Source organism: Anoplolepis gracilipes, chromosome 1, assembly GCF_047496725.1.
Source record: "Anoplolepis gracilipes chromosome 1, ASM4749672v1, whole genome shotgun sequence".
Taxonomy (NCBI): Eukaryota; Metazoa; Arthropoda; class Insecta; order Hymenoptera; family Formicidae; genus Anoplolepis; species Anoplolepis gracilipes.
In genome coordinates, this window is record NC_132970.1 from 17132871 (window position 1) to 17147061 (window position 14191).

The window sequence follows — 14191 nt, forward strand, 5'->3', positions numbered from 1 at the left end:
CAGTGAATATGATAAGATTGGCTATTTTACATTCATTAATCATTTAATTAAGTTAATTTAATCAAAGTCTAAAATCAAAGTTGGAACAGTTTTTTCTAAAGAAGTGGAAATGAAAGCAAAGAATCTTGACAATTCATGTTTATTATAGTGCTTTAATTAATTTATTATACTTGCATAAGATATTTTATGAATAGAATTTTCATCAATAGGCATTGAGGAATCACGTTTATACATATATATATGTTAAGATAAAATGTTTTATAAGATGTGAAAATATGTTTTTCTTGTAAATATTCTAACAGTTTATCTATACAATTCAGTCGTTCGATCGCGTGACAGAGAACATCGATTACGCGAATGCCTTTATAAACAACAAGCAGATTCCACGAAAGTTTGAATCACACTTTGATGTATTTGTAGCATCCCGAGCGTACTTTGGTCGCGTGTCGCGTCCTTCACAGCGCATACCCTAATCCTAAAAGAACCGAGTATACCATGTACCGAGTATCCGACTAGCATCGCCCCGTTACCCCTTTATCCCCTGTGGATACCGACACACCGACTGGAGACAGGAGTAGTGTTGGTAAACATTGTGCGCTCTCGAGTCCTCAGTCCGGAGGCTTTATTTCGCGCGTCGCAGGCGGACAAATTGAACGAGCGATTATTTGGGATTATTTCAGGAAAGAAGAAACATATTATTCGGATTCCATCGCGTGTGGGAATCATGTTCGTTCTCACACACACTCTCTGTCTGTCTATCTTGAGTCTTATCTGAAACGCGCGTGACGAGACGTGTCATAACCTCCTGGCGCAAATTACGTAAAGAGGACGATAAACACTGAATAGCGCGTCCGGCGTCCGGCTCCGGGTCCAGGGGGGGAAAAGGTTCGTACGTATTTGCGTCCGGTGATCCTTCCGCATTGCGGCGTCCGTTGACACAACCATAGTTAGGCCATTACATACGCCGTGCTCTTTAATGTGTCGTGTACACGTAAACACGATGCGGACGCAGACACATGCGTCGTCGCAGTCGCAGTCAAAGGCACGTTCGTTGCGCGCGCGCCGTCCGCTCGTATTTACAATCGCGTAGCGATACCTATATATCGCGCATATCGGAGTATCGCAGATCGGAGCCGCCGCCATTCGCGCGCGCGCGCGCGCGCTCAGCGCCTGCGTACATCTTGTTTACAACTGCGGAGCTCGCCGTACACATGACCTTTACAAGATAGACACGATCGTCTTGTTCGGCTGGCTAGGCGTGAACTCGCGCGCGGCTAGCAAAAGAGAGAGAGAGAGAGAGAGAAAAAAGTGTCCGCGCGAGTGTGGTGTATCGTGGCGAGACATCACCTTTTTGCTGGAATAAGTACTGTCCGCCACGTTCCTTGCGCGCGTGGGGACGTAAAATTCACGCGAGTCGAATTGCGTTGCGTCGCGGTCGCGCGCGCGAGAGCGAGAGAGAGAGAGAGAGCGCGCGACGAAGACGGGGACGCGATTGCCCGCGCTGAAAGGAAGGAAAAAAAAAAAAACACACATAGTACACACGGTATCTCCCTGGTAAGTACGGGAACTGAATAAATTATCGCGCGCGCGTGGGACAGCAGCAGGCGAGAGACGAGGCAGGAAGGTCCGTGTTTTTTTTTTCTACGTTCGACGCTTCTCCGGATGTGTGATCCAGGGCCGCGTATTTCCGAAGCACGAACGACGAAGATACCAGGAGAGAGATCAGGAGGAGGGCGAAGGCAGTGCTGCGTCGTTAATCGCGCGTAATCCCCCGAAGAGTGTGTTTTTCCTTCCTCGACGGAAGGCAGAAGCGGAAGCAGCAGCAGCTGCGGGCTGCGGGAAGAGCCAGTCACAGCAGCGCTGGGGGGAAGGGAAGAGGGGAGGGAGCCGTCGCATTTCCCCGCATCGACCTGGAATGCCGCCGCCGCCGCCGTCGTCGTCGCCGCCGCGGTTGTTTTGACGTCGGGGTCCCGCCGCTATTGCGCATGAAAAAAAACGGAGACGCACGAGCAAAGAAGAGAGAGAGAAAAAGAAGCCGCGCCGTCCTTGGCAGTAGCCTATTTACCAAGAGGAGAAGGCGCGCGGGCCGATTAGGGACGAATTTCGGCCGAGGCGTGCTATCCGCGCCACCGCCGCCGCTGCCGCTGCCGCCGCCGTCGTCGTCGTCGCCGTCTGTCTGTCGCGAATTTTTCCCCGCCGCGTCGTGTAACGCGGCGTTTTCCTCGAAACGTCGCGACGGGACGCACGCGCTCGCAATCAGAGAGAACACGCCTTGGCTCGTGTGCTGTGAACCCCTCTGCCTCTTCTGCCTTTCCTTGTTCTCTGCTACCAGCGGTTCCTCTTTTGCCCCTCTCGTTCCATCGTGAGTCGTGCACGCGCGCGCGCGCGCTAGCCCGCGTATTGCGCTCCTCGTCCGTCTGTCTGTCTGTCTGTCTGTTTGGTTCGTTGGCCATCCATCCATCCATCCATCCATCCATCTATCTATCCATCCATCCATCCATCCATCCATCCATCCATCCATCTATCCATCCATCCATCTATCCATCTATCCATCTATCCATCCATCCATCTATCCATCCATCCATCCATCCATCCATCCATCCATCTAGCCATCGTCTGTCTCTGTCGCTTCGTACGCTACATCGCCGCGTGTGCGTGTATGTGTGTTCCGTATGTAAGCACACGCGCGCACTCTTGTGTATACACGTCACCGTCGTGGACCACGCAGTAAATCGTGTTATTCGGAGAGATAAACAGGTGCGGAAGGGGGCTCCCATTTATTCACTCGCATTCGGCCGCACCTCGTGGCGGCGATTGTTCGGTTGTTCGCGTCGCGAATCGCGATTCTCAACCCGAGCGGGTGAGAGCGGTCGCGATCACGAGAACCCGTGAATTATATTCGCGCGTGGTGCGCGTGTGAGCCTGTGGATCCTGCTGAAGCCTCGGACGGTTGGTGCGCGGGCAGCTCTCTCGGTGCGCCGCGACGGGTGAATTAGACGAAACCGCGCGTGTGACAGGTGGATTCGAGGCGTGCCGAGACATAGAGAGAAAAAGAGAGAAAGAGAGAGAGAGAGAGAGAGAACGCGCGAGAGAGAAATACAGACTAAGGGAGGGAGTGCAAAGTGAGAGTGAGAGAGTGCCGTCGCGACATCTCGGAGTCATCGGGCGCGTTCGGCGCTGATCGCAGGATCTCCCCTACTTGGTTTTTCAACCAACGTTGTGACGAAGGAAAAAAAGAAAGAGAGAGAAGCGGGAAAGATCGTAGCCTGTATTGTGTTGTTTTCGTCACCGTTGATCTCGCGTGGCAGTCGCCGTTGTTATTGTTATCGTTCCTCCTAACCTACCTACCGGGACGCGAGGTAGACGTCCGCGCGCAACCGACCGCCGCCGAAGGAAAGGAAGAAAAAAAAAAAGAAAGAGAGTGTGTGTGTGTGTGTGTGAGAGAGAGAGAGAGAGAGAGAGAGAGAGAGAGAAGAGGCGGCGACGGCGGAGCGCGAAACGACGCACGCCACCCGCCTGCCGAAGCACGCCCTCAGGCGAACGTCGCCAAGTGCACATGCACCGGCGGTGGTGCGACGGCGGTGGTGCTGTTGCTTGTGCGCATCGCCGCTTATTTACGTCCCGAAACGTGTTCGCGTTAAGTGCGAGGGCGCCAAGAAGACCGCTCCCGTCGTTCCCGTCGTGACTGTCCTCGTCGTCGTGATGCGCGGCGGCCGATAAGAGGAAAAAGACGAGTGTCTTTGCTGTCAACGGGGGAAAAAAGAAAAACATCAACATGGTTTGGCAGCTCGGAAAAAGGGAGTCACGCTGACACATTGATAGCCGTTGCTGTGTCGTTGTTATGCTCGCGAAAGTGCGTGAAAGACCGCGTTGTGTCGCAGTGACATTAATCGAAAAATAGAGAAAGAAAGGGGGGGAGGGAAAAAAAAAGAGAGAGACGTTTGACGCGAATTTATTCTTTTCGCGCGAGATGAACTTCCGCGCGGTTTCTCTCTGAGATCGCGCGCACGTGTGTGTTTCGCGGGTCTCTCGCGGTAAAAGACCTCGCGCGCGATCGACTCGCATGTACGAGGAGAAAGAACGTGGCAACGGGAAGCTCGCGAGAACGATGCCATGTGAATGATACGGATACGAGGGGCCCCGCGTCGTACTCGAGAAAGATCCCTTCGTAACCGACGACGATCATCCTGATCGTGCCGACCATGTCCTCGGCCAAGACCCCGTTGCTCACGGGCGGACCCGTGATTCTCTGCAGCCACCTGAAGAAACTCAAAACGATGAAGAAGAAGTACTTTGTCCTTCGCGGCGAGGCGCCAGGTTGCCTCGCTTGCCTCGAGTATTATGACACTAAGAAGAAGTTTGACAACAGGCAGCCGCCAAAGCGCAGCATACTGCTGCACAGCTGCTTCAACATCAACAAACGCGGCGACACCAAGCACAAGCACGTGATTGCCCTGTACACTAAGGACGAGTGCTTCTGTCTGATCCTCGACACCGAGAAGGAGCTGGACGAGTGGCTCGGGGCGATGCTGAGGCTACAGAGCGGAGACGTGCCCGACGGGGAGCAGCCGCGTCCTACATTCGGTAAGTCTTTCACATGTTTTTATTTTTTTTCCATCTCTCGCCGGAATAAAAAATGCGTGTGAAATCCGCGTGCACTATAATAACTGTCAGCGAAATGTCATCATATATAACAATGTTGCGGTCGACTGTTAGCGATGGATCAATATAATGCGCGCATTTTCTAAGAATTCTACTTAGAGGATATATTTCATTGAGAGCGCGATTTTTAGATCGCATATATATTTTTATACGCATTATTGCGTATAACATTGACATACATAATGATAGAAATTTTTACACAAAAATGCATCATGCGTATATGGGAAAAATACAAATCCATCTTGTTTTCCGCGGACGGTAATCAATTTTTAGCGGTGACGAGAGAGATTATTGCGCACTTACCTATCGACCGGTGCAGAGACCTGTAGCGACAGAATCGCGTCAAGTCGTACACGTGCGCGTTTGTTTGTTTACGTCCGACAGAGTCGATGACTTTGGAATTTTCTTGTTTTCTTGGATTTTATCTTTTATCTTTTCGATCGACATGCTCAAGAATGCGAGTTTCTCTTTCAATTAACGTCTTTGAGGAGAATTCACACGTTTTGCTTATACATGTATTGACGCTATAGACAATGTTGTGTAAGCTTTCGTGAGAAATCTAAATTAGTATGAAAACATGCGGAGATAAACGTACGCGTACACTAAAGAAATGCTTCATTGCTTTGTCTGCTTGTGAGTTTCACATTTTGAACGAATTTTACAACCTTGGAATAAAAATAAAACTGGCAATTGTTTGCGTAATGTTCTTATTGTTAGCAAAAACAAAGAAGAGAGCAATATTACGATTAAATATAAAACACATTTCTTTTATATTGCACTATTACACTATACTCTTTAATTTTAGTATAAAATATCTATTAATTATTTAGTTTATTAGTATAGTTTGTTTTTGTTGTTTACAAATGTAAATTAACTTGGAATTATTCGATATTATTTTATAATGACATTTTTTCGAATATTATTAAATATATTTAAATTCTAAAAAACTATTAAATAAATATTACTGAATACATTTAATTATATACATATATAATATTGAAAATTTATTTGTCGCACAAACAGATACTTTTATAATTGCAAGATTAAAATATTATATTATAAGTTTATAAGGACTGCAAAATCACGTTACTATTGATAACAACAAAATAAAAAGAATAAAAGTAGAGGGAGAATTGTAAGCAAGCACGAAATAAAAATTATTTCTCTTTTTATAATATATTACAAAAAGAGAAATCGTTTTTACAATCTATATTTTATAATACTATAAATATTAATAATTTTTTGTAAAATTTTTTGTAAATTCAACTCTGAAATTTTTTATATGATGATAAATTATAATGTTGATAAATTGTAAAGTAAAATTAAGAAAAGAGATAAAATTGAAATTTTATGTACATACGTCACACAATTTAAATTTTATATATATTGCATATATATTTATTTATTTATTATAATAATAAATATTTATTTATTAAAATAAAATTATATATATAGTTGATAGAACATTAAATCTACATATTATATTCATAATGTGAGATTAGAACAGAATTGACTGCATTTTTTTATTGTTTGTTGCAGAACACATATGGCAAGTTACAATGCAAAAAAAAGGTTTAGGAGCGCGGAAAAACATCCACGGACCTTATAGATTATGCCTCACCGATCAAACTTTAAGTTTAGTGAAGATTGGGGCACAAAAGGACTCTGACTCTATCGAGATTTCTGTAAGTTAATACAAAATGATTATAAAGGAGTATTTTACGATTATTATAAACTGTGCTTGTATATATGACTATTATAGTCTTGGGTTTTTGTTTCTTTTTATGACGAGAGAAAATTTCGTTAGTTACATTATATAAAAATAAGTAGATCGCAGAAAAGTCGATAAAGTTTTACCAATTGTAAGCTGTGTCATTATCGAAAGTGTCTCTTAATATTTGTGCTCTTGTAAGTTGAATGTTGATGAAATTTAATGTCAGGATTAACGAAACTTTTGAATTAAAAATTCGTTTTCTTTATTTTTGCAGCTAAATTACATTAGACGATGTGGTTTCGCGGATGATATATTCTACATAGAAGTCGGCCGATCCGCCGTAACTGGGGACGGTGAATTCTGGATGGCAGTCGAGGATAACAATATCGCATTGAACATGAACGATGTAATAACTACTGCAATGAAGACTTCCAAAACAAGATGGAAGTTAAAATTATTAGAAAACAAGGATAAAGATAACAGAGACAGAGATAACAAAGACAAAGATAACAAGGACAAGGATAACAGAGACAAGGAAAACAAAGACAAGGATAACAAAGACAAGGATAACAAAGATAAGGATAACGAGATGGAACCTCGTCAGAGAAGTTCCTCCGCCAATGAAGCTAGTAAACCTATATCCGTTCTTCAACGACGACATACCGGTCAAAAATTCGGTTATGGCTATTCGCCTGTGGGTAAGCTATGATTTTTGTCCATTTTTCATGTACATATTGTTTATTCGTGTGATTTATATCAGGATGTGGGTTATCAGTTATTATAAAGGGTTTTGTATTATTATATACAAGTAACGTGACTTTTACTAAGTACAATAATTTTATGTATGTAACTTGAAGCACCAATCATTATATGTTCATCTATAAGTTATTCATCAAAGTATTTCATCAAAGAGATACTGCCTTTAAGTTTGTTTGAAGAGACAAGTCATGTATTTATAAATCCTTTTTACATCTCTTTTATCCAAACTTAAAACATTGATTTGATATACTGTTCCTTAACACATTGTCATTACCATAATTGTATATGCACATGTAAAATTGTATAAAGAAGGTGAATCTCGTCGTGTGTACACAAAGAACTCGTCTTTAGAGTAACACAAATGGGTTTACGGGGTTTACAGAGGAACAGAGGACACACAAGGAGCAAGTGGAACCGTTGCAAGAGCAGATCGCTACTTCCTATGCTCCTACACAGTGTAATCAATCTCGGAATACTTCCTCCACCAATACAGTCACGGGTCTGTTCTCTGTCATAGTAGTTATCTGCTTCCTCCTTTCTATGGATTTTTGAATGGCAAAGAGGATACACAAGAGCAGTGTGTGAACATGCCGTTTATTTTTTTTTTCAATTTTTTATTTTATTTCATGGAGTATAGAACAAAAGATTTGATCATTGCATTTCTCACTACATGTAATTTTGAGACATTAGATTTTGCATCTATATTGTATATACAGTTGCATGTATATATATATATATATAAAATTAATATATACATATATATGATTGATTGATTGATTGATTGTTGTGATCACAGTTGTTACATGATAAAATGTGAGTGCAGGATTGCATCATATAGCATATATTTTTCTTTCATTTTATTTTGTATTTTATTTAAAAAAGTGATAAATATTGGATATCAAGTGAAAGATACTTTTTTAGTAACATCAGAACTTCTACAATTAATAATATTGATATTAAATACATTTAAGGAACAAATTTTTATAATTTTTATTTATGGATTGTAGATAAACTTTTATATAAATTTTGATATGGATGCAATGATTAATCGTGTTAAAAGGAAAAGTCTGGGTCGACATATGTACGTGATAATTATGCATCGTTTTCTGAGTGTTAGCTTCATGGTGTAAATAGCATGACTAATATAGTCAGTGAGTTATCTGGATTTTGTAAATTATATTATGTGTGTCAGAGTCAGATATACATATAAATAATATATATAGCAACTTATTGAAAAGAGAGAAAAAGAGTTAGGAAACTTAACTAATTATTATAACTTTTTGATATTATCGACACGTGTTTTATTGCCATTCAATATATTAAATTCGCGCGGGACGAAAATCAAATTGGATAAAGAGACAAATTGGAAGGTTTTTAAAACAATAAATGAATGCGTCATCGCGTAAAAGACAAAAGATTCATGCGCTTAACAGCACGATTAACGTATATCCGTGCCATATCTGTCGAGAGATACGGCGCGAGATGCGCGTAAGACAAAATAGACAGTTGTGCGATAGTGAGAGCTGTGTGGTTTGCAGCTGTTGCTGGTACCGGGGCTTGGACTACTGGGCACGCGACGACTAATGCCAAGAGTGGCGGTACCGCTAGACGTCGTCATTCGATAGCGAGTCATCCTCATTCCGTCAATAATTCCCAATCCGTTCATGTCACAACAGCAGCAACAACAAACGCAACCACCACCACTGTCACTACCACCACCATCACCGCAACCACCACTACCATCACCACCACCACCATCAACACCACCACCACCATCACCGCGACGATCACTACGACCACAACCGCGACAATATCCCATCAGAGAACCCTGTCGCTGCCCTTAGCTGCTGTTATTATCAGTCAAACGCAACCATCTAAAAGATCCGTGTTACGGTGTATGTATTTCGTTCCGTTCATATTTGTTTATAATCGAACCGAGTCTGTTTGAATTCCTCGATGTTCCTGTAACATGCTTGTTATGCTCTTTCCGTTTTCTCGATTCTTTCTCCGCAATATTTTCAAGGTGTATAGAGTCCAAACGATCGATGTTGAATTTATTTAAACAAACTCGCAGTAATATTTACAGACTGGACGATTTTGCTGTGCTAGCATGCTATATAATAATGCACGATATATTTACAAAGCTTTGGTTTGTATTTTCTGTTTGTTCACATTATCAGAATTATAAAAAGAATGGATACATTTTGTGTGGATGCACAGCATTGTTGATACTTGGGAAACAATCGCTGCGGAAATTGGTTACTATGATTCCTTCTGGTGTGCTTTACCTATTTATTTTCACATAACAGTTCTATACAAATGCGAGGTATTTAACGAGATGATCACCATGTAATCGTTATCGATTGCTTGATTCTCAAGAGAATATATATTATACTTAACAGTAAACAATCTTTTGATATGTATATCATGTAATATGTGCGAATATATGAAAAACTAACCACCGCTACTATGCTGGGACGATGGAACTTTTTTGGCTTCTTCTTTTTTTTTCTATTATACGCGCATACGCGTGAGCGAGTTATCGCTAAGAGATACTGACGAGTACATTTACAGGTACCACTGTACGCGATCGATGCGACAGTTTGCCGTCGAGAGCTCGCACCAACAGTGAGGGACAACCGATGGCCATAATTCCGGGGTTGAGCAATCTGCAAAGGAATCATGCCATTCCTCACGTTCCGCGACCGCATTCCATGTGCGGACGTACATCGTACTCCCCGCCGGTCGCCTCGATGCCCATCAGTCCCGGTTCCGACATGTGCTCGTCGGACTCGGCCGGATCGTCGCCCTCGATGGATGACTGCGGTGAGAATATCATGGAGGAGGGCACCGTTTCGCGATACGGACATTCGTTGACCCCCGACGAGCCCATGATCCTGGAGAAGAAGGGCGACGAGTACATCTATTGGTCGACGTCGCATCCTCATTTGAAATACTCGCCAAACTTTAAATCTCATTCGCCCTCTCAGGTGAGTGTGTATTTGCATATAATCGCTTGTTAATCAAGTATAAGTCATTTTTTAAAAATTTAATTGCCTCTTTCGTAATAGGTTCTTTTATGATGATGAAATAATTATGAGCGATGCACAAATAACATTTTCATCTTTACTCGGCTTGTATCATTTAAAATAAAAGATATTTTTGACTGATATAAAATGGTTTTCGTATCTTTATATTCAATCTTGTCATTTCTTGGTCGTAGAGTTCCTATCAGAGTGAAATGTACAGTCCTTGTGGTTCGAGTCCCGGTCGTGGTGGTGCGTATATGCCTATGAGTCCAGCAACCACGGTCCATTCGCATTCTCGTGGATCATCCCTCGTGGAAGAGAGCAACGTTGAAGGTTACGTGCCGATGGCACCAGTCGGCGACGACGGTTACGTCGACATGGATCCTGTAAATAGTCATAACGGTCACTTTCCGGACGATATGTCGCAGAATGATGGCAGTAGCTGTTCTGTCACGTCCGGCACGCCTAGCACGGATCTGCGATTTTCCGAATATCACTTGGACAAGGTGACCAGTTTTCTGACACCTGGGGAGGATATGCAAGCCAGACCAACCAGAGCTTATTCTGTCGGTTCTAGACCAGAACAGGCGAACAGGCATCGTAAAAACAGGTACGTACGAGCTTCATATTTAAGATTTATATATAATCAACTGATTTAAAATATTTCAACTATGTACGGTATATATTGAATGAAATGTCAAACATTTTGAAAAATTCATATATGATGTCTAAGAATTTACATATATTGCATATATCGACATACATAGCGGTTGAGAGAAATGTATCGAGTATTTAATAAAGACAAACTTGTCAAATTTAAGTTTTAAAAAATAAGCTTTATAATATAATCATTAAAATAAAAAATTAAATTAACGGTAAATATTATCTAGATCTAAATCTGACAAAAAATATCAAAACAGAATATAATGTTATGTTATTCTTTATATACAGATTGGATATCACTCTGCAAGATGCCAATAGAGTGCGAGCGTTTTCTGTAGGCAGTCGTTCCAAGAGGCCTGAGATTGGAAGACTGGCTAATATAACCACCGCGCCGTTACGGACCGGTTCGGATTCAAACTCGAAGTCGAGCTCCGCGCCGTTATTATCAAGCTCTTGGGGGCACAATTCAGGCTGTTCCGGAGCGTCCGATCGAATGGAGGATCTCATGGAATTGGATTTTACGAAATCTAGTGCTTCAACCGCTCTCTCCTCGCCGCCGTCATCCTGTTCTCAGCCTCAGTCGCAGCCGCAATCGTATTCTACTGCCACTGACACTAGTTCCTATGTCGACATGTCGCCCGGACAAGCTCCCGTATCGACTACTGCCCCATACGTCGATATGAGTATAAATAAGGTATAGCCGAAACATTGATATTTTTGTTTTGCCGATAAAATTATCGCATATAGTGTTAAGTGATCCAAAGATATCTTTTTCTTACAGATCAATCGCAATAACAATAATAATACAATCACTGCCAACCACAATCATAGCCACATGCATATATCATCGTTAGCTTTTGCTCATAAACCTATAATTACGACTTTAAAGCCAGTGGAGGAAGCAGAGGGACCGTATATGAAAATGGACGGTGCGACAGAGGATTGGGCGCACTCGGATGCAAGTCCGAAACAAGTGTCATCACCTATACAAGAGGATATCTATCATACAAATGGACCACCAGGTAAGTTCGTACTATAAGTTAAATTTTTCCATTACGAAAAAGTTATTATTTATAATATCACAATAAATACATTGGGATAAAAAGGAAAAAAATAATAATTGTAAAAATTACGACGAATATTTAGGTAGCACGAGAACAGCACCAGTAGATCTTCCGCAACCGAGGCGTCCTCCGGAGGGATATGTCGAAATGTCTTTTAAAGCACGACCGACTCTAGACCAAGACTACATAAATATGAGCATGGGTGCGAATAATCGGAATAATCGTAAAACGCGGACAGGTAGTCGTAAGGAGAAATCGCGATCACAACCAATCGCAATTCAGGCGAGTAGTAAACCATCGAAAACTCCTAGCTTTTTACCTTTGAACGGAAGCCCGATGTCTGAGAGTTTGGCAAGCACACCGGCCTCACCGCCGCGAGCAACGCCAACAGGTTCATCGGCCACGATCTTTCCGTTTTCTTTGAACAGTCCTCAATCACCCGTGAAGCCTTTCACGAAGAAGAATGACGAGTTCTCCACGGCGGATGTTTCTAAACAGAATAAGAACAATGACTATGCGGTGTTGGAACCCCCAAAAACGGTAAATTCTACAATGTCACTTTCCGCGTATTCTACCCCATTGACGGAGACGTCGAAATTGAACGCGAATAATGACAAGCCGCCTAGTTCTTCTGTAGGAAAAAACGCTATACGAGTAGCGAAACCTACGACGTCGCACACGGAATACGGAATGCTCGGTAATATTATAACGAAAAAGCTTTCGGATCTGTCGGTGTCGAAACCACGTCTCGTCACGGCCTCGCCGAACACCAGTCCTACCCTGACAGGTTTCAAACCGTCGACTGTACAACAACCGAAACCATCCTCGCCCAAGTTCATCGATGAGACTCCTACGCCTACGCCCACGTCTACACCCACGCCTACGCCAAGTCCGTTGGACAGCGAGGGGTATGAGAAGCTTCAACCGGGCGCAACGATTTTACATTACGCTCGTCTCGATCTACCGGAGATTGGTAATCCAACGCCCGTTTCGCCGGCGTCCACGCAAGAGAACTTCACCTACGCCGAGATTGATTTCGCAAAACTAAGACAAAGCTAAGATGTAGTTAACCTTTCACGCATATTTCGCGTGTATCGCACAAAGCGCGACGGGGTGGCTTGGCTGACGCCTCTTGTGTTCCCCATGATAGCAACGAGTAGGCAGGGTATAATAGATCGATTCTGACATTAGCTCGGCTGGTCTAACGAACAAGTCGCCGGGGAGTATAGAGAAACTGTATATATAATTCATTTCTTTTTCTCCAGAGCCTAACGCGACATTACACTGCTCGCCGGTCTTTTTAGCGTATGGAGATTGGCAGCCTATTTTAAATCGTTTGAAAAAAGTAAGCATCGTTGGTACCTATAGTTCTGGTTGTACTGCATTAATATCGTATTTTATCGGAGTAATGTAAAATTTTTTAGTATAGGCGAGAAAGTATATACTTTTGTCGCTGATTCCGAAGAGAGAGAGAGAGAGAGAGAGAGAGAGAGAGAGAGAGGGTGGGAGGGAGGGAGAGAAAAGAGTGAGTGAGTGAGTGAGTGAGTGAGTGAGTGAGTGAGTGAGTGAGTGAGTGAGTGAGTGAGTGAGTGAGTGAGTGAGTGAGTGAGTGAGTGAGTGAGTGAGTGAGTGAGTTCTCAAAATCTATTCATATGTATGTTATTTCTGATGTTAAAATCGGTAAAGTTTAGCAGAAGAAAAATTATGAGAACGTTATCTTTTATTCTCAGTTAATAATATCTAATTGGTACTTTAATATGTAATTGGTATTTTCTTTAACAGAAAAAATTTTTCAATATCAGATATATCAAAATTATTATTAATATATATGAGGAATTAAGCGAAAACCGCGAGTTTGTGTAAAAATATAAATTTTTAAAATTTTAATTTTGTTGGTATAGATTTGCATGTTATCTCTCTATCAAAATTTATTCTGTTTTGTATTGTATATTTCAAATGCTGACAAGCCAAATACGTATAGGAGTCAGTTCCTTTTGCGATACATACATACATACATACATACATACATACATACATACATACATACATACATACATACATACATACATACATACATACATACATACATACATACATACATACATACATACATACATACATACATACATACATACATACATACATACATACATACATACATACATACATACATACATACATACATACATACATACATACATACATACATACATACATACATACATACATACATACATACATACATACATACATACATACATACATACATACATACATACATACATACATACATACATACA

The 14191-nt window shown here is 42.0% G+C and overlaps 1 protein-coding gene across 4 annotated transcripts; it reads left to right on the plus strand.

Annotated features, from left to right (window-relative positions):
* The first annotated feature begins 237 nt into the window (after window positions 1-237).
* On the plus strand, window positions 238-13388 carry Chico (insulin receptor substrate 1 chico). Of its 4 annotated transcripts, XM_072909428.1 has the most exons (10): window positions 238-4584; window positions 6202-6347; window positions 6651-7074; window positions 7518-7634; window positions 8674-9030; window positions 9710-10125; window positions 10359-10774; window positions 11116-11521; window positions 11609-11849; window positions 11974-13388. In XM_072909428.1, exons 1-10 carry the CDS (start codon window positions 4203-4205, stop codon window positions 12948-12950), a joined length of 3882 nt encoding a protein of 1293 aa, XP_072765529.1. In that variant the 5' UTR covers window positions 238-4202; the 3' UTR covers window positions 12951-13388. The 4 variants fall into 4 exon arrangements, with proteins under 4 accessions (XP_072765529.1, XP_072765623.1, XP_072765713.1 ...); XM_072909522.1 differs by lacking the exon at window positions 7518-7634; XM_072909612.1 differs by lacking the exon at window positions 8674-9030 and having other exon boundaries at window positions 243-4584.
* Window positions 13389-14191: the final 803 nt, after the last annotated feature.